At 43.3% G+C, this 21018-nt stretch overlaps 1 protein-coding gene across 3 annotated transcripts in view; it reads left to right on the top strand.

The window, feature by feature from the left end:
- Window positions 1-10774, top strand: part of SESN3 (sestrin 3) — a 41093-nt gene extending 30319 nt beyond the window's left edge. For 2 of the 3 annotated variants that reach the window (XM_075081539.1, XM_075081557.1), the window contains exons 5-10: window positions 349-585; window positions 2113-2281; window positions 4520-4635; window positions 7030-7220; window positions 7639-7783; window positions 8602-10774. In XM_075081539.1, coding sequence (XP_074937640.1) covers window positions 349-585; window positions 2113-2281; window positions 4520-4635; window positions 7030-7220; window positions 7639-7783; window positions 8602-8688 — 945 coding nt within the window. In that variant the 3' untranslated portion in view covers window positions 8689-10774. The remainder of the gene's footprint in view (window positions 1-348; window positions 586-2112; window positions 2282-4519; window positions 4636-7029; window positions 7221-7638; window positions 7784-8601) is intronic. The other variant, XM_075081546.1, reaches the window with a different exon arrangement.
- The last annotated feature ends 10244 nt before the right edge of the window (window positions 10775-21018 follow it).

The raw sequence follows: 21018 nt of genomic DNA, 5'->3' as shown, positions 1-21018 counted from the left end.
AGCAGTAAGAACTGCTAAGAACTATGCAAGTGTCCGTTTAGGCTTCATTACCTTGAGTTAAAAAATTCAAGGAAGTACTAGAGCTTTGAATAAGCCAATAAATTCTTCTGTGTGACAAAGCCAACAAGATTTGCTTCTTAGGAATAGCATTGGCTAAACTAACCCCAAAAGAAAAAAGGTAATATATTAGATGTCTCTTTTTTTCATCCATCGAGAGTTTGTGTGCAAGAGGAATATGGTATTATTGGAAGAAAGGAATTCATCCCTTTTTAAAATACATAGTGTTTTATAGGAAAGCCAGGGGACGAAAGAAATTTTATATTTACACTTCTTCTATTCTCATTTCAGAAACTTGTCAAGACTGGGGAAAATAATTGGTCTCTTCCTGAACTGGTGCATGCTGTTGTCCTGTTGGCACATTATCATGCCTTGGCAAGTTTTGTATTTGGTAGTGGCATCAATCCAGAGAGAGATCCGGATACATCTAATGGAGTCAGACTTATAGCAGTCAACAACTTCTGTGTCTGTGACCTTGCCAATGACAACAACATAGAAAATGCATCCCTCACAAGTAGCAACTTTGGGGTTAGTGTTGCAAGAAGATTCTTTTGCTTGCCTCTGTTTTGCATTAGAAAACTTTCTTCCATTCTTTCCTGTTGAAATTTCAGGGTAATTTGGAAGTTTTTGTCTACTTTACTGGAATGCTTGAGTCTGGTAACTCCTACGTTAGCTCTAGCAGTTTGCAGTGTAATCTATTGAAGGCCACGTTGTAACGACAGATGGTAGTCAGAGCAATGTGATTTTGATAGTTCATCTTCCAGCCCATTGGGCAAGACTAAAAATTGGCTTTCAGCTGAAACCGTAAAGTCCCAGTTTCTTCAGATAGTGTGTCGCTGACTGGAGCATTGTATCATCCATGTTCCTAACATCTGGAATGAAAGAAGAAATGGGAAGGAAAACAGAAGTCATAATAATAATAATTTTGACTTCAAGGACTACAGTCACAAAAGAGGTGCTCTTCTGAAACACTTTCATGTAGATGGGAGGAAATGTCTCAACTAAAATTATTTAATTCTTCATGCTGGTGTTCCAGTCTTGAACCAACCATCAGAGAACTTTGATGACTATTTAATTAACTTAAATGTGGAAATTTTTTTCTGAAAGTGGCTCTATAACGCTTTAAAGACATGTTGTTGAATTAATGCCGACTGATGAATTAGCCTCATTGCCTGTATTGGAAGATCAGGATTATGAGCAGTCATTAGATATATTTTTTAAAATTAGCAGCACAATGCGCACATGTAATCAGTCAGTTCAGTTGCTGTATCTTAAATTTCTGGGCTGTAAGACATGCTAGCTCAAACCACTGGGGTGTCTTATTCCCTGTTTGTAGCAGGCAAAGGGCTGCTGCTGACTGTGCTGCTTTCTAAGCAGAGAGTAGCATACTAGAAAACAATTATAGCTATGGGCAGAAGAACAGAATCAGAAGGAAAAGCTGAAAAATAAAAATAAAACAATTTATCTTACGAAACTTCTGAATGATAAGTACAGATCATAGAACCCCAAACTTCAATGTGTTTCTAGTAAAGAAATTTAGTTTCCTCACAAAATCAAGAAAAAGGATCAATATAATGGTTATTTTGATCAAGTGTAGTGAAAAGTAAAAGAAAACACTGATTTGCTGTCTCAGGTTTTGTTCCTGCATTGCAGTGTTGCACTGTATCTCTTCAGAAAATATTTTGCATTACTAATAGACTCAAAAAAGCTACCTTAATATTAAAAGTTGTTTTCTGATACATGTAGGGCACACAGATGGCTTTTCCTGAGCCATCTGTGTGGTGGAATATATATTAAAGTGGCTATGGTTTCCACGTTCAAACACCACCTCTTCCTTCCGCTGTTAATCCACTGCAGCAGATTACAGCGATAGGTTAGACTAACACTTCCCAGCTTCCTTCTCACTGTCTGAAAGCTGTTTGTCTACGCTGTATGTGACAAAATGCATTCTGGCGTGAGTTTTTGTGTTTGCTGCTGCTATCTATTTTTGAGAATGTTTGTTGTGGAGCATGTAATCTGAAGATGACACACGTTGTCTATCTTCTAATTTTGCAGAATGTCATGGTGTTTTTGCAGATTGCAGATTCTTTAAGTGAGCTGGAGGCCTTAATGGAAAGGATGAAGAGGCTACAAGAAGATAAAGAGGATGAAGAAGCCTCTCAGGAGGAAATGGCAACTCGCTTTGAAAAGGAGAAGAAGGAGAGTCTGCTAGTAATTAGTGGAGGTATTTGTGCTTTTCCAGTTCCCTTTTGTTTGTGCTTTGTAAGAACTAAACACTTGAGGCCAGTTCAGTGACTACAACTTTTTCTGTCCATTTTTTTTATTCTGGTTCTTGGTCTAGTAGCAGTGTAGTAGGGGTGGTCCTGTCACTTGCTTCATCTGCTTGAGATTTCTTGATTGGCATATAACACCATCCTTTTTGCTACTTGAAATTTAGCTCTTTATAGTAAAAAAAAAGCCTGTAGGCTTTCTTAAAAACTTAGGTGTAAATTTCTCTTTCTTTATATGCTCTGTATCTTCAAATTAATTAATTCATATAAGTATTCTGTGATGTTTAACAGGTTTAGGATCTACAGTGCTTAGAACTTCAATGATGTTTGTAAGTAGCCTTCAGATATGACATTTAGTTCAGGAAATAGATTGGGATGAGACTCAACTTCTCTACCATTTACTGCACAGCTGGAAAGCACATTTCTAACTTAACTGTTCCGAGTGATCATACTGCTGTGCTGTTCCACAGCCTGTGTTGTGATAGAGGTTCTTAGCAGCTTTTTATTCTTAAATAATGTTCAAAATTCTGAGCTGAAAGCTTCTTTTCCAGTATTCTTCATATGCTCTGGAGGTCTTAATCTGTAACGACAGAATCTGTTTCCTATAGGCAAGAAGGTGGGGTTTTTTTACCAAGTAAAGTGTTTGAAGAAACAATACTATTAAGGCAATCAGAATCTCCAACCATTTCCTCATAGCAGAGGCTACTTGAAGATGATAGCTTGTGTCTTTTTAAGAAGTGACACATAAAACACTTCACATTTCATTGACGCTGTTTTTTGTGAACTCAGATCTCAGTAGCTTCAGACCAAACGTGTTTGAAGGCATGTAAGTTTTCGTGCACTAATCCCAAAAGGTAGGAAGAATATGTTATGGATCAGCAGAGGGATTGTTTTGTGGCTCTCTAGGAACATGCAAAATCTCTGAAACAAGATACATGACATGGCTGGATGTTAGGAAACAGACATTGTCCTTTCTTGCTCTGTTTTTCTTTGGTCAGACAGGATCAGCAATGCAGATAAACTGACACCGTTGCAGTTTCATTATCAAGTCAGGACTTCCATGAGTCTCTGCAACTTCACATGTATAAGGAAGAGGTGTTGTTTGGGGCAGAATCGGGTTTTTTATGCCATTGCTGATAGTTTTGTTGACTTTCCTCCCTCTTTGCCTTTTGCTGGTTTGAGCTGAGGAGTCTGTATGTGTTGGGCCCTTTCATGATATTCAGTCCTTGTCAGTGGAGAGAACTGTACGTGTGCAGGTTTTTTATTCTTCGCTGAGGATTTGCTGTAGCAGATGCTGTGCGAGCTTCTTCCTACGCAGTTATGTTTTGATTGTTTAATGAGGCAAAGAAGAGATAAAGCACTTCTGCAATTCTTAGATTAACTGACTTTTCAAGGTGCTAACAGTGGACATATGGCAACTGTTCTGTCAATGCATGTGGAAGCAAGCCAGGATTTTAACATTGGGGTCAAATGCAGTCAGCTATGCAGTAGTCAACTTCTGCAGAGGTAGTTACACAATCAAGCCACCTGTTTATTCGGGAGGAAAGACTGATTCCTGATAGAGAACCTGCGCTTGCTTAGTGACATGTTTTGGAGCTCTCTGAAGATGCTTAGTTACTAGAGCTTCTGGCAGAATTTCAGCCTGATGTACTGTAGAACTCTGCTTTCATATAATCTTCAACTGATATTTACAAGTGGAGTGTTGCACTGCTTTCCGGTTGCTCATACTCTGGGTTGTAGAACAGAACTGGTGTAATTCCTGACACCATACCGGCTCAACATAGTGATCCTGTTGGCAAGGGTACATTTTTCTGTTTCTTATTCTAAAAGAATGACTTTACTAACAGTAATTTCTAATTTACTAACACTAAATTCCTTATTTAAGACACCTAGCCTCCCTCAGCAGTCAACAGCAGGAACAGCACACCTGCAGACAGAAGATTAGCCTATCTCTTCCCATTTTATAGAAGTATGTTAGATGTTTGGTGTAGGCTGACATTTAGTTGGCTTGATGAAAGGGATGGATCCCATACAGGCAAATTGAGATTGAAAAGTTTCTTTCCCTCATACCACTCCCTTCCTTTGCACAACTTCTAAAATTGTTCTCTAATCCTGTAGTAGTGTGGTAGATGGAAGTTGGTGCTAACTCATGTGCTTGCCTAAAGCAAAGCATTTTGCTGTTTTATTCACAGCATTTGATGATGAAATAGTTTCTACAGATGTCTCCCGCTATATTGAAGATCCTGGGTTTGGGTACAAAGACTTCGCAAGGCGAGGAGAAGACCATCTGCCAACATTCAGAGCTCAGGTACCATCTCTTTAAAGTACATTCACTCAAAAAATATTTGTGTACCTCATTAGAGGGCAAATAGCATAAAGTGGTTGTAGTGGGGCATGTTTGTTGTATGCTCCTTTTCTTGTCCTGGTCCATTAAATAACTTGCAAACTTCCATAAATCTACCTGAGATGAGTCTTCTACTATTTGTGAATCTCAGAGAAGGGAATAACTAGCTTTCAGTCTTACTCCAGTTATTACTAGAATTGTAAAGAAAGAACTGTAAAGCATATCGCTAAATCTGGAATAGAAGTGAAACATAGAAAAGAAGGAATTTCTTTTCCATCCCTCCAGATATTGTAGAAAAAATCCACTGGAAGAACTCTTTTTTCCTGCCATTTTATCAAGTATTCTCTGTCCAGTGGTTATCAATACATAGATGCTTGTAGGTCTGTGGGAATGATTTGGTGAGTATCATTCTCATATAGGCACCAAATCCCTGGATGTTGAATGGCGGAAAGGAAGAGGAGTTCTTAAATATGATTACTGAAGTTTTGGCTATACTTGGATATATTTTTTTAGTACTGTTGCATGTTCATTTTACCTGTATATTGTCTTACCTATTGGCACCTTTTTCCATGACCAGACTCATGAACTTCTTCATGATATATATAGCAGGAGAGACATTCTAGGTGGTTCTGTTCCAGCTTATAGAGTAGATTTATCAGCAGTCTAATAATAAATTATAAGCAATAGAAGAAATCTTAAACCAAATCAGAGAACTTCAATTCAAAAAACAGTGGGTGCAGGAAAACTTCATGGTCAGAAGATGTATCTAAGACTGTAAAACAAAGAGTCCATATAATCACTCTCAGGAAATGTATTTAGCTATATAGCAGTCTCTGCTGATCTGGATAATTTACTCTGCGGTCTTTATATGAGCCTAAAGTAGGTAGATATTGCCAAAATGAATAAGGCAGAGTCAGTGCCTGTAAATCAAACATTCTGCTTAACTACTTTAGGAGCAGCAGGCTCCCATGGAAAAAAGCTCTACAGAAGTTGAAATTGGAACTAAAACATCTCTGCTCATAAATAAACAGGACAGTCTCTGGCCTGCATTCAAAGGAGTCACCTTGATAATTTAACTGTATTAGTATGTCCTAGTCTTAAGCAGTTAGATGTGTATACCCACATCCTCCCAAATGCTCTGCTGTTAATGCTATTTAAATTGCAGTAGCTTCCCAAAACTCTGCAATAAGTCCAATCCTTACTCTGATTAAACAAGGCTGCCTTTATCTCTGTGGGTTTAAATTTAGTAATAGAAAAAGTTATTCCATTCACAGAAGAATCTTTACATTATTTTTTTCTGTTTTCCATTGTTAGTGTGGATTAACTCTGCTGTTAGTAAACAGCTCTTTGCCCCTCCTGAGCCTTCTGGTTTTCAGAGGCTTTTGTGATGCCCCAGGTGTCCTGGACACTTTTACAGGGCTGGTAGGTACAGCAGATTTCTCACAAGCCTTACGGTCTTTTGGACTGGCAGCTGGAGGCTGAATGTGATGCTGTGGTGTGTTTCAGGCGTCACTGAATGCTTCTGCTAGGCAGCTGAATATTGTCCTACATACTCTTCCCCACTGTCCTAATCAGGGGCCTAGTCCAGTAGACGTGGTCTGGACCCTTGCCCAGCAGTACCTTTTGAAAACAGCCAGACACAGGAAGGACATGGAGATGATGCCCTCGATTGTAAAGATGGCATCAGTGATTGAACGATTAAACACTTGCCCAGGATGTGGGCAAACTAACATGTTCTATATAACCGCAGTGTGGAGAGTGGTTGCATGCTGCTCTGGAGCAGGGTCATTCTCTGCTGCTGGTGCTGTGCCATGACTCTGCAAAGATTTTCCTATTCCTGATAGAAGCAGGCAAGCTTTTATACTTGCAGTCCAGGTGCTTGTCAAAGAGCAAAGCAGCCTGGATTTTATTAGTTTGTTCAAGGACAGTTCAGCACTTCACACAATGAGTGTACATCCTTTGTGGAAGTAAATATGAATCTCTGCTCAGAGGTAAGCATCAGAGCCTCCAAGAGAAACAAGTTTTTAAACTTCCAGGCCTATCCCACATAGAATGCCACTGGTCAGAGTGTCACAGCAGGCTGTGGAAAATTGCCTCAACACCAAGAGAAGCTTGGGGTTTTTTTTCTCCTGTAGGCTAATGATATCCAGCTGGAGCTGGGGCGTTGCGACATGATATTCATTGCCAGGAAGCCTGGGGGAATGGAGCAGGTGATATGGATGAAGGATTCAAAATGCAGGGTTTTTTTTTTAAGACATTATATAAATAGCAGACAACAAAACCTGTTGAGCTATAGAGAGGATCAGGTAACGACTTCAATTCATCTGTACATTTATATATTTCCTTCTCTTCCTGCAGGACTATACTTGGGAAAATCATGGCTTTTCCCTTGTAAACAGGCTTTATTCTGATATTGGGCATCTCCTCGATGAGAAGTTTCGGATGGTGTATAATCTCACATATAACACTATGGCAACACATGAAGATGTTGATACAACTACACTAAGAAGAGCTTTATTTAACTATGTCCACTGTATGTATGGAATCAGGTACGGATGACAAATCCCCTGGCTTAGGATAGCATTTTAAACGGTGTAAACAGAATGAAAAATGAACCATGTGAAAAGCATGATTTTAGACTCTGGGTGTTAAAGTGGAGATGGTACCTCAGTCTGGAAGTTAGAGTGGTTTTGCTGGTGTATCAGTATAACTTTTGCTTCCAGTGGAGAAAGTGGTTATGAATCAGGATGGAAATTATTACAGAAACATCTTCTCTGAAGCCATCCTGTATCCTTTTTTCAGAAAAAGACAATATCCTAGTACAAAGCCTTTCAGATCCTCTGTTAGCAGGTAGCTTTCTAGCACCTATAATAAATGCTCCAGTTCCCAAACTTAAGAACATAATGCAGCAAAAGACCCTGTTTTTCAAAACTTATATCCAACAGAGTGATTGCCTGTGTTATTTAGGTATGATGACTATGATTATGGAGAAGTTAATCAGTTACTTGAACGCAGCCTGAAGGTTTACATAAAGACAGTGACCTGCTACCCAGAGAGAACTACCAAGCGCATGTACGATAGTTACTGGCGTCAGTTCAAGCACTCGGAGAAGGTACGTATTTTAGAGCCAAACTGGCTTCACAGAGACCCCCGTGCTGTTTAAAAGTTAAAATATGGTGACACCTAAAAATGGCAGTATCTGTCAGATGAACTGTTTTTAACCAGAGAAAAACAAATGAGATTAATTCATTGAGTATTAGATACCAATTTTAAAAAAATACTTCTTAGTGTATTGAAAATACTCATTCTTTTTTTATGATTTTGTTGAGTGACTTATTCATAAAATTGAACTGACAACTGTAAAAAAAACCAGAAAACTTAGGAATGCAGAAGTGGTCAACTATGCCAATACTTGGGATCTGGGGATTAAAAAAGACCTTAACTCATACAGATATTTATAATTGTCATGGTGTTTTTCATCAACAGAAACGTCAGCGTGTCTTTACATATCCGCGTTAAATGCTTCCTGACAAGGGTGCAGCGCTTGTGTGCCTGCTAGCCTATCTGGCATGTAAACTTCCTTATTCTGTGCTCCTATGTAGCGGTCACAGGTCGTAGTAAAGAAAAGAAAACACAATTCATAAAGAACTAATGCCGTTAGGATACAGAAATGGTTTTATTAGGACTTCTCAGATGGAAGATTGCTTAAAGCAGCAGTTGAGGCTAGTTCCTTGCAGTCCTCGGATGTCGTCTAGTATTGGCATACTACACAGCTGTCTTGAGAGGAACTGGAGTCCTGCAGCAGGGCACAGGGAAAAAGGACATAGTTTCTTGCAGCGATATTTTAGTAAAGGTTAGAAATTTTAGCCTAAATGAATAAACAACGTTGCATTCAGAGGTGAACTAAACGGCTGATTTAATTTTTAACAGGTTCATGTCAATCTACTTCTAATGGAAGCTCGCATGCAAGCCGAACTTCTGTATGCTCTTCGTGCCATAACTCGTCACTTAACCTGAAGCATTCGCTGGGCAGAAGTAAAGGAATTTTTACCGAGTATGTAAAGACCTTTCAAAATAGATACACACCAGAAGCTGTTTGTGATGTAGCATCAGGTTATTCAATTCTCTAGTGTCAAAGTTTAGCCGTGCTTCTTGACGGCTGTAATGTGCAATGACGTGTTTTATTTTCTTGATGCTTAACATTACTAATGATAACAAAAGTAACACTGAGGAGCACTACTCTGCGTTGTTTCTGGCTGGATTTCTGCGCAGTGGTCAGGATCCTGAAACTTTTTATCATATCCAATCCTAGCGCTTTGTTCTTTAAGCACTGGAGCGAAGTGCTTAGAGACTTCTTTTTCCAAGCAATCATTTTTCAGATTAGTGGAGTCCAGCAGAAGATCGGTTCTGCCTGTCCTGAGAACGTACCATCATGTCGTGACTCGTGACAGAGACGCGCAGGCTGCGTTGCATTGAATTGCCCACTGGATTCTTCTGTGTCTCCTGGAGACTGCTTGCCAGTCACTGTCTTACTACAGCAATTGAAGGTGATGCAAGATGTGGGTGCAAACATTGAGCACACTTTAATGTGAAATTAATCGTGATAAATCCTACAGCATGCTACTGAAGTGCAAAATTCATCTGCTTTGTCGTGCCCCTTCCCAAGAGAAGAGGCCTCACGATTTGCCATTTCAGCCACACTTACTGTGTTTCATTCATGCATAGTCTTGTTTTACTGACAGTCACCCTCAGTTGTCCTTACAATACCCATGCTCATCACATGTTGCAGTTTGTTTAGTTGGCACCTATAAAGTTAATACACAGGCTGACCAAAAATAGGGTTGTGGGTTTTTTTGCACTCTCTTCTTTCTCAATGTTTTAACTAAGGAAAGTAAAGGAAGGCTAGCATATCTGTTCTTTCATATTGGGTGTATAAAATTTATTTCCCATAACTTTTTCATAGCATGAAATTTTAATATTCAAAGTTTAAAAAGTTTCTATGCATTAGTGTGAGTGAACAAAAGAAAAGTGCAATATTTAAAACGAAAGCAAGCTTTTTTCCCTATCATGCCACTGCTAAAGTGTCCTTCTTACATAGCCATAAAGAAATTTTAAAACCAAATTTCTTTATTGTCTAAGGCCTAGCAGTTTTGTTTTAGCTTTTACGGCTTAAGACAACCTGATACTGAGATGCCAAAGCATCCCCAAAACAAAGCATTCTTAGACAACCGGTAATATTGGGGAAGGGAAGAAATAAGCTGCCAAAAATGTCACACTTTTGTGCTGTTTTCTGTTGCTTTTGACTAATTTTTAAGAGCACAAAATGTTGATATTTATAGCTTTATTTTGTATTGCATTTAATGAACCAGTGAAGTGCCTAAAGAGATGCTTAAACTTACCCGGTAGGATGCAAGTTGTCACTGCTTCAACTTTTGACTGTTGGTTTGGACTTTTCATGTTTCTTCGAGGAGGGTGACCTTTATTTCTGTTGCATACATTCAAATCTAACTGGATAGATTTATTTTTAATGTTCCATTGGATTGTAGAAGATAAGACAGTATTCTTTTCCATTGGTGACTGCAGAATAGTTTAAAAAAATACCATCAGTCCTATTTCCTTTTCATTAGACAAAATCATGGACCGGTATGCTACTAAAGCTAGTTTTCTCTTTTCTTCCCTTTTCCTGATACCTTGCTGTGACTTCACATGTTGGTTTTTTTGCTTTATCTCTCTGTTCCAGATTGGAAAGCTAAATGATTGTACACTTTTCTGCACTTTCAGACTGCAGACTCTGCATGTGGAAACCTTTTGAGGAAGAAATCAGTAATTTTTTTTTCTTAATGTAACATTGGCTCTTTAGAAAACTACCCAACAGTCAGCATCAGACTCTCTTCTAGAGAGAGCATTGGGTAAAACACCAGATTTATTTATCTTGTATAGCTAACTGCAAATATTTCTCAGAAGTGTTGAGATGTTCCTATGTATGAACTTAGATCAACTTTCTAAGTTGTTATGATCCTTTTTCCTCCCTCTTGTGACTGTAGCGGCCATACCTAATGGCTTTTGTACATAAAACAGTTCTGCTGAGAGAAAGTTTTCATGCAATACTTTCGCTTTTTTCAAGTGATGGGAACTGTACAGTACTACTTTAAATTCCTTTGCTTTGAAAAGTCAAGTAGTTCTCAAGAAGCACAGCTGAGCTCTGGAAAGGAGGTGAAACTAGATTTGGGTAACTAATGTGACTGCTTAGTTTCCCTTCAGAAATGCAAAGACTCTTAGAGCAGGTTGAGTTTTACATTTGGAAACATGAGTGCCTTTACTTCTTTCCTTATGATATATACTTGCCAGCTCACATGCCTTCTGAGCAAAGTAAATGAGCAGATTTGAAATATAGAAACCATAAATGGATTGCTTCATAAAAATTGTAGTAAACCAGTGATTTTTATTTTTTTAAGGTGCCATATCCATCATGTATGGCCTGCAAGACATTTCACCATAGGAAATGTCATTGTACAACTAGTTTGCTATTTCTCTTTTTTTTTTTTTTTTTTTTTAGTATTAAATTCAAACTTGAAACTTCTGGAAGTGTTTTCCACATGGCATTTTTTTTCAAAGTATTGCATTTACAGTGTAACAATTTATAGTCTAGTTTTTATACTCAAATTTATGATTTTTAATAGATGTTTGTTCAGAATAGGTGTTTAAAGTCAGACAACTCTACTATACACTTTATGCACGCTTTAGGCTCACACTGTGCCAAAGTCTAATGTGCAAGTGTTCTTGGATTTTTTGCATTTTTAAAGCACTCATGAATGTGAATCTTCACACTTCATTCATTAATACTATTTTTTAAGAGTACCATAATCGTTGGAAGGAAGATACTCTCCCTCTGTGTTCCTTTCTTGGAATTGATATTTACCAGCATTAATGTTAGTCCACAAAATCCCAGCCATGACCAACATAAAAAGAAAGTGTACAGTCTCCTGTCTACTGGAGAGAGAGCTCGGTAGGTACAAATGAAGCAGCTAGCACAGGGAATGCTGTAAGTAGGGAACGGAGCTTTTGAGCATGGAGAGCTTCTTATCATTGCAGAATCGCTTCAAAACGTGCATTGTGAGTGAGTACCTCCTTGCTGAAATTGCTCCTTTTTTTTTTTGTAACAAAGAGAAGTGAAAAAGGTGCCGATTGGAGAAAGCATTTGCATTTCGCAGAACACACTGCGTGCAGCAGAACGTCACAAGGGTGCCGTCATACAGGAACGGAAACCATTTTAAACTAGGGTGCAGTTTGTGCAGACAGCTACTAAAGCTAGTGTTGTGGTATCCTCTGAGAATTTTGGTGAGCTGTAGATGGATTTATTTTCCTCAAGACTGAACTGAAACATACATTCTTTGTCCTAAAGCCTTCGTTAAAATGAAGAGGATGTACTTTCAGCTTTAAAGGTAAAGAATTGCCACTATCAGCTCTTCCTAGGTATTAAAAAAAACTTTAAGGACAGGAAAATCGGTGATTGTAAACAATTATAAATATAGGTCTCTATAAATTTAAAACAGAACAAAAAAGAAAACATTTTGGTTCTCTGTTACTTGAGTGACGAAGGTCAAAGCACCAGATTCTTCAAAAGTATTTCTGTTTGTAGTGATGCTGACAGATGTTTTCATGGAATTTGGAAAAAGCAGCTAGTTGCCTAAATTTCAATGGGAATTTAAGCACCTAGGCACAAAATCCTACCAGGTGCCCGCTTGCATTTTTGAGTCAGATTTTTAAAGATACGTAGTCACCTAAATTCAGTAGAACAAAATCAGTTTCCATAGAGATTAAAGGAATAATGTGCAGCAGATCTATGTGATTGTTAATGAAATGGGTTATTTTGGGGACTTAATATAGGCTTAGAGAAATCACTCCCAAAGCAGTTAAACTGTAAGCTGCTGCTGTTGCACAACAGGTTCTCAATGTTTCTCATGCATGTGTGTTTTCCATGAACATAGGCATGCATTTCAGGCTCATGTTCCAGAGTTTGGACTCTCTTTTAGAAGAGCTGGATTATTTAACCTGTACTTCCAGAAAAGATTTATTGGCAATAGCAAGTGGATAGCTTGTGCCTGGACTAAGAAGTTTTGGTCAGAAAGAAATACTCCAAATCTCCTTGATTTCAAGTGATGTTCTTTCAGTTACTTTCCTTAGAGGATTGGGTCTTTCTCCCATAAATAAGGGGTGATGTTGCACAAAATGGAGGGAGAGGGGAGTGGATTCATTCTAAATGAACTTTCCCAGAGCTGATCTTAATATAAAGAATTGGTTTGCTATTAGTGATCATTCCAAGAGCTGGACAAAAGCATCAGTTTTCACTGTCTGAATGTGAGATTTCTTCTCCATAATGTCCCCCAGCACTATGTTTGAAGAGATGCATCCACCAGCTTTTCCACATTTGGGAACTGTAAATGACAAATTTTTATCTCCAAATGAAAATGAATTTAGCGTTTCATACCTACTGCATAGATCGCAGGTGTGGGAGATGGAGAGAGCACAGTAGTATGAGGAAACTTCAGGAGCATCTTGATCAGTGTTAATTTATCCCTTGGAGCACATTTCCTGGCATGCGGTTATGCTGCTGCTCCCCCAACACGCATCGGGTCTCTCTTGCAGACATTTAATCCTTCTGCTGCTCACCAGGGGCAGAAATTGTCATTTCCCGACCTGCCACCACCACCACCCTGCGTCAAGTGCTTCCTGTCTTCCCAACTCACAAACCTTAGCAGTCATGCAGGGACAACCTCCTAGTCTTTACCTTGTAAACCCATGCTAGGTTCCTCTATTGCCATTTGCTATTGAGTTCAGAGGGTCTTTCTTATGTTCAGAATCATTTATTTGCCATATTAGGTTATTTATGGACAGGAAAATTTTAAATCTGGTTCGAAAGGATGACACTCAGTACTTGCTTACAACATTTAGGTAACATTTGCCAGTAGCGTGTCAGATCCCGTCTCTGGAGTTACAGTAATAATCCAGTGGATCTACTAAGGAGATGCTTTCTTTGGAGAAACTCCCCATGCTTGAGCTGTTCAGCCATGAAGGGTTCTTTGAGGGACATCTAATGGGGGATTTGAGGTCCTGTTGTGCCAGGCAGGCTTCCAGGGCCATTGGGTCGGCAGCTCCTTGGGTGCCTTGCAGCCGGGCAACTGCAGCCGGCCTCTGGAGCAAGTGAGCCTGGGTTTTTCACTTACCTATGGGATAAATCCAAACGCACGCCATGGAGCGGCTGCTGGAGGTGTAGTCAGGGTTGGCTGTTCCTGTGGGTACTGAGTATCATCAGGGCTTCTGGAAAATACAAATCTGAATTCTGCTCTTGTTCCCGGCAGTAGTTAGAGGTGGTATTGAAGATGCCAGTTAACTGTGGGGAGCAAGCCGTGCTGTCAGCACCAGAAGGTAGAGACCCCAGGTGCTCCCGAGGGGACACAGCCAGCGCGGGAGGGGTTGACATGTTGGTCAGTTGAAGAAACTTCAACGATGTGTCCGAAAGGTTCTTGTGTATGTCTGTGCGTAGGGGAGGGGGTGGGAGATGCCTCCCCCCGAGGTGTCCAGGGGGCTGCTGTAGGAGAAGAGCCAGGACCCTTTCCTTACTCCACGGATGGAGCAGGGGAAGGGAACCATTCACTTCTGCCTGAGAAAACTGTGCTGCGGTTGAATTACATTTTCTTGCCCCCATCAGCCCTCTGAAGGGAGTTTTCAGCCGCAGTGGGTGAAACACCAAGCATTGTGTCTCCAGGCGAGGGATCTGCGGGTGCAGCAGCAGCAGCGGGTCCAAACATGCACTGTCCAAAACTGTTTCTCATTCCCCACTTCATGCTCATGTCGTGCCACCAGACCCAAACCTCTTCCCTCCAGCCTGGCTGCCACGTGCCCGGGTGGCTGCAGGAGCACCCTGCTTGGGGTGGTGCCAGATGCGGCCGCTTTTAGGGGAAAAATAATAATAATTAGGCTACAGCCCTTGGACTCTGCAAGGCAACACAGTCAGAAATCTTTTCACGACTGTGACCAGAACTGGATATAAACTGTAGCTTAAAAAAAATAGGAATTTTGTAAACTTGAAATCTCTCGGTTTTACCCTTTTCTCCTTTTGCTGGAAAGCCACACAATGAATGTATATGCTTTATCTTTCTATCTGACATAACTGAAAAATCAGACTGCCAACTCCTTGTTTTGTATTAGCCTTTTTCCTTTTTCTTTAAAGAAAAGTTTGTGAGCAATATATGTAGCATGCTGTGAACGTCTGTTTTGATCTTTATAGTTACTCTTTAATCCATCAGTATTAACACCAGTTCTTTTTTGTGTTCCCCTTGGTACTTCGTATGCAGTGTAAGCAGAAGCTGTGATCGGCTTTGCAGTCCTGTGCCGTGTTACTGTAACTCCTTGATTTTTTTAGGAAGCACCTGACTGTGGGCCACCCTGGGGCAGGCAGCGTGCCTGTACACGACTGCCACTTTTCGATCTCTTGTACTATGTATAGTTTTTAAGTAGAATAAGCTTTTTAACAGAATATTGATGCGGTTTATGAGTCATGCAGGCTGCAAGTGTCTGGTGTGTGAGAGTCTTTGTATTTATAGTTGTTGGGGTTTGGTTTTTTGTTTTGTTGTTGTTTTTTTTAATTCATAAAGTAGCAAACTTGATAAACATAGCCACTTTAAACTGCTCTTGCTAAACAGACCCTGCTGTAGATAAAATACCACTGTAGATACAGGGAGGCACGCCGGCAGACCCTTCTCGACCGTGGGTGAGCTGAGCCCCTGTCTGTGAAAAGCACGGTCCGAGCGGCATGGCTGCCCTGCGTTTGGCCACATTTGGACCCAGACGCCGGAAGGCTGGGGTCTGGGTGTGTTTCAGCCCCCTGTGCCCATAGCCTGCCGCTGGCTGACCCCTGTGGTCTGCTTGCTCGTGCACAGGGGGAACCGTGAGCCTTGCCAGTGTGGGAGGGATGGACGGACCAGCCGCTGGACCGAAAACATGGGCACAGTATTTCTGCAGCTGAAAAGCTTCCAAGCCTCTCTTGAGTGCAAAACTTAGCCCTTGATTTGCCGTCTGCGGAGCCCGGCGTGTCAGGGGTAAGAAGCGGCGTTGGCTCCCTGTTGGTGGCTGTGGGTCTGAGCCCCCTTGCCTGCAGGGCAGGGCAGGGCTGTGCCCACGGGGGTGGTGTTTCGTTGCATCTCCCACCTTTCACCCTCTGGACAGGGGGTAAATTGTGCCCAGCCCCAGCCTGGCAGCCTCCTGCCTCCTCCTGCCACAGCTGCGCAGGTGTTTCGGGATGGAGGATTAAGGACAAAGCTCTGATGCTGCTGCTCCCTCCCACCACCGTGAACAGGGAAGCGTGGTACCTCTGTGGGCCCCGCGGACCCCACAGCGCCCTGCGGGTGGGTGGCACGTCACCTTCCTGCCTCCCGGGCCACCACCTGCCCTGAGCCCTGGAGATATGCCACAGGCTCCGTGCTTTCGCAGGAGGTTTGCCTGCAAGGTGAGGCAGCTGCTAGGAGCTCACTGTGGGTTTCCACAGCAGCTTTTATCATTTTTTTTTTTTCTGTTGTTGCTGGTTGGGGCTTTTTTTGTTGGGTTTTTTTTTGTTTGTTTGTTTTTTGCAGAGGACAGACTGACCTAGTGGGATGGATTATTTCTGTGTGTCACTTTTTTTAGTTAAGTTACCCGACTTGAATTTATCTGAACAGATGCAGAAGGAACTTTTTTTTTGTGAGTTAAGAGACAAAAACGCATTTTTAAACAAAAGAATCATGTATTAACATTTTAACAGCAATTCATAAATCTGCACTTTTTATGAGGTTTTGAAAAATCTATTTATAGGTACGGAACAATGGGGTTTGTTTAAAACTGTATCGCATTTATACTTGCTGAAATTACTTTCATTGTTATCAGTAGGAATTTCATTGGTTAAATAAAATGGATAAAACCTGTCTCCTGTTCGAGCCATCATTTGCCACGTGCCGGGGAACACGTCTCTGGAGCAGAGCATCCTGTGTTTCGGGACAAGATCCAGGCCTGGAAGTGTCCTTCCCCTCCCTGCCCTTGCCCTGATTTTTAATCTGTGTATTATTTAATATGTAGATTATTTAAACTATACATACAGATAATAACTCTAATCTGTGTGAACATAAGTCCTGAAAAACATACAGCACTTGCCAAACACGATGACTTTTAAACAGGCAGTTGTCAGTGATGAGGGATGGAGTGACGGGCATCATGATGTTCATTCTTGGTACAGGGCTAGTCACCTCCCCTTAGGGATTTCTTCTGTGCAAGCGACAGGCAGTGGGATGCACCGGGAGCGGCTCCCTCTTCCAGGGAGCCCTGAGCGAGCCCATCAGAGCGGAAGTGGATGAGAGCCATAAAACCATGAAGGAGATGCGCAGGAGAGAGGTAATGTGCGCTGAGGGGTCTGGCTCAGGGCAATGCCAAGCCTTCCTAGCAGCCAGGTTGCCCCCAAGCTCCCACGGTCCTGCTGTCTGCCCCATCCAGCCCCGGGGGGAAGGGTGGCATAGTGCTGAGGGGTCACCAAGGGGGTTTGTCCTGGGAGAGGTGCTCATCTCCCCTCCAAAGAGACAAAACTAGTTAACACAAGCCGTGGACCTGGGCTGTTTTGGGTGTATCTTATCCTCCAGCTGCTGGATGCTCAGCTTGCCTCTTCTCACCTCGCCCTGCAATGGAAATAACACCCAAAAAAACCCTGAAAGCCCATTTCCAGTTCTGCTAGGGGCAGTGTGTGCCCTGAGGAGGCCATTGCTTACTGGCATCTTTGGCTGGTTCAGCTTCATCCTGCCCTGAAAATTACACTTACCACTATAAATAAAAAGTAGATCTGTAAATACATAAAGTGCTCATTTATTTCATTTCAGTGGGAGTTTCTAAATACTGAAAATATCATCTTGGGTCCAGGCAGAGCCTCCCGTCGCCTTACAGGTGCTGTGGCTGTCAGCTCCGGGCGCTGGTGCAGCTCCAGACTGGAGGGAGGGCGACCATGTTGCCAGCATCGTTGTCAAAAAGATAAAAAACTTGCAGTATTCCTCAAAGCCAAGGGCTGCTGTGGAGTTCCTGCTTTACTTCCTAAAGGTCCCACGGAACAGGAGAGCAGCAGGGAAGGATGGAGCCTCCGCAAGCGACCCCAGCCCTGATTTTGGCCCCTGCACCTTCACCCAGCACGTGGTGCGAGTGATCAGATGGGATGGAGGACAGCCCCGCTCCCCAGGGACCCCGGGCTTGCCCTGCACCCTGTCCTCGCCCCTCTGGGTGGTTCCCCCAGGAAAGCCAAAGCCAAAAACATTTGTGGGTGTTGGTGATTTCCCCAGACCTTTGCCTTGACCATCCTCCCCCGGCCGCTACAGCTGTGCTGCCATCTAGCCGCACGCCCGCTGCCTCCTGCTCCCGCGCCAGCTCGCCCCGAAACCCAGCCTGTGGCCAGGGAAACCCAGAGACGAAGGGTGGTGGCAGAACAGGGACCACCGTGTCACAGGGGTGCTCGTGTGCCCACGCCGGGTGGGACAGGTGCCCTGCACCCCAGAGGTGACCCCCATGGGATGCCCCCCAGCATCTGGGAAAGGGCCGTGCCTGGGGTGAGGGTGGGCAGCCCCACATGGGTGGCGTACCCATGGGGTAGACCCGGCTAGGCTGGGGGGAGACCCGGCTGGGCTGACCCCGTGCCCCTCCCTGGTCCCTCCCCAGCTTCATGGAGCACGGATAGACACCCTGGTGTGCCCCATGATCGGGAGCTGGGATGGGATCCCAGGAGCACGGCCAGCCCCAGCCTCCCAGCAGAGCCAGAAAGCCACAGGCGGCAGCAGCAGGGAGGCCGGCAGCAGTGGTGTGCCACCGCAAGCGGAGACCAGGTGCCCACTCATGGCTCGAACAAGCCCACGTCCGTAGGGTTGGATTTCAGCTTGTATTGGGGTGCCCAGCAGAGCCTCGGGCTCCTCATGCTGTGGCACCAGGAAGAAATGGCAACAAGCCCCAGACCCTGTACAGGGGCAACTAGTTGGTGCTCTACCAAGCATTTGCATTAATTGCCGCTGAAGTGCACCCACCAGCACAACTTGATTTGAACACTGCACGCTAAATTAGCCCAAAACACAGGCCACGTGGGAGCATGCAAACTGCCCCCAATAACTATTAATTTGATCATGATGGAGCAACCCGGTGAGACACCTGGACAGCAGAGCAGAGGCTCTACAAATCCAAGCTAGAATTATAGATGTTATAAATAACATCATTCATCATGCTAATGAGCTCATGTAAGCATAACTGATTTTTTTTTAAGCTTTTCAAAGTGTAAAAGACGATAATCACTGGATTTGTATTTCCTGCTAAATTAAAACCAATCCTCTGCATCTGCATTTTGTCCTCGAGCTTTCTTCAGGCCCTTGGAGCAAAACTTGAATGGTTCCGATCTTCAGGGAAGTGCTTTTGCAGAAGGGGAGGCCTCCTCCTCCTCCTGCGTGGGGCTAGTGTTTAGCGTATCGACATGTCCAGGGTATGAAATGTTGCCAAAAACTGCATCCAGAAAATACAACAAAATGTGATTTCAGCCAAAACCGTTGTTGTTTACGAGTCACAACCTGCAACATTCAGCTTTGACTTGCCCAGGAATGAGTTCCCCAGCAGTTTGCTGCTGCGGTGTGTGAGCCTGCAGAGGATGGTTTAGTTTCAGCCCAGCCCAAATCTCCCGTGTTGTCCTCATGGCATGGTGTCTCTCGTGATGCACTCAAAGCACCAGGAGGATAAGAGCTGGGCTGGGGAGATGATGCTGCCTGAATACAGGCTTTTAATTTGTCTTGCTAAATTACCTAGCTAATCTGTCCTGGCTTCCTCTGCAACCGATGGAGAGATGGAGAGACTCCACCAGAGGGTGACATCTGCCCTGAATCATCTCCTGGGGGAGTCTGATCCGCCTCCACCCTCCGCGTCACAGGAAACAGTGGGTTTGCAGTGTTCAGCTCGCAGAAGATTAAACTCCAGCTCACATACGCAGTACAGCACAGTGATACTGAAAAGATCAGCTGAAAACATTTTTTATTAGATTTAAGCTAATCCCTAGGGTTTTCTTTCGGTTTTCCTGCTGAAAAATAATAAAACAAGAAAAATGCAAAGAACAGGAACAGAAGCAGCTCAGCTGGAGGCATCTTACCAGGTATAATCAGTAGACCAGAGTACAAATCCTCACCGCCGCAGAGGTCCAGAACCTCAGTGCTGTGTCCCCCAGAGTCCCAGCAGTGCCGGCAGCACACTTTGCAGGAATGTGCTTGGTGCTGAACACCTACATCTACTCACGGCTGGGAGCAGGCGATGGACAAAGGGAGAGACTTTGAATACGCTCCTGAGAGAAATAAAGGCCACGTACCAGGTTCCCAGACACATCCCACTCCACCAAAACCCCCTCTGACTGGGCTGGGGGGGGGTGATCTGTGGCATTACAGGATCTGGGTATGGGCAAAACTATCCTCCATCGCTGTAGCCCAAGTGCCTGTTCCCTAGTCCTTGATGACACCCAGCACCGGAGTTGTCACCCTTTCTCCTTAACTGTCTACTGGTGGGATGATGAACCTCAGAGATCATTTGGACCTCTCTGACACCAGGACACTAATTGTTACCATTCAAACCTCTTCTCCAGCCACTGCGCAACATGGTCTCACAGGTCCCTGAGAAGGCAGCCCCTTTGCTCCACATCAAATAACTCCTCTCAGTTTTGCAGAGTGCAGTGTTCTTTTCAAGTGCAGGCTATCATCACCCACAGTGCAAAGGTGTATAGTTACAGCCTGCAGATGCCTGAGGGTGAAGGATGCACTCAGCCACCCCACAAATATGCACATTTTTCATGAACTCAGAAAACTGTAGGCCAAGTTCTTTGGGGGGTGGGATCACCCCACACAGGTCAGGCCAACTCGTAGGTCTTGAGGCACATATGGTGGTTAATCCCATCTGTTGAGCAGGACCACACACAAACCCCACCACCGAGTGTGGCTGCGAGCACTGGGGGTTGTTTCCAGCAGCCCTCAGGAGGCATCAGCCCCTGGTATCATTCCTACCTGCATGGAAGGACTTAGCAGCCCAAGAGCCTTCCAAGGGGCTGTGGGAAAGACCAGCCCACCTGTACAACCACCTGGGCGACCCACGTCAAGGGACACCTCAAAGGTCTCCACAGGTGCGACAAGCCCCATCAGCCACAAACCCCAACTAAGCTTCATTGGCCCCAGCTTTAGACATCCAGCTGAGGTGCCCAGGTGAAAGTCTAGTGAGATAATTACACTGAATGGAGGGAGTCCTGCAGAGAAGAGATTTTAAATGCCTACACTTGGC

Source organism: Phalacrocorax aristotelis, chromosome 1 (assembly GCF_949628215.1).
Source record: "Phalacrocorax aristotelis chromosome 1, bGulAri2.1, whole genome shotgun sequence".
Lineage (NCBI taxonomy): Eukaryota > Metazoa > Chordata > Aves > Suliformes > Phalacrocoracidae > Phalacrocorax > Phalacrocorax aristotelis.
This window is presented reverse-complemented; position numbering and strand designations above follow the sequence as displayed.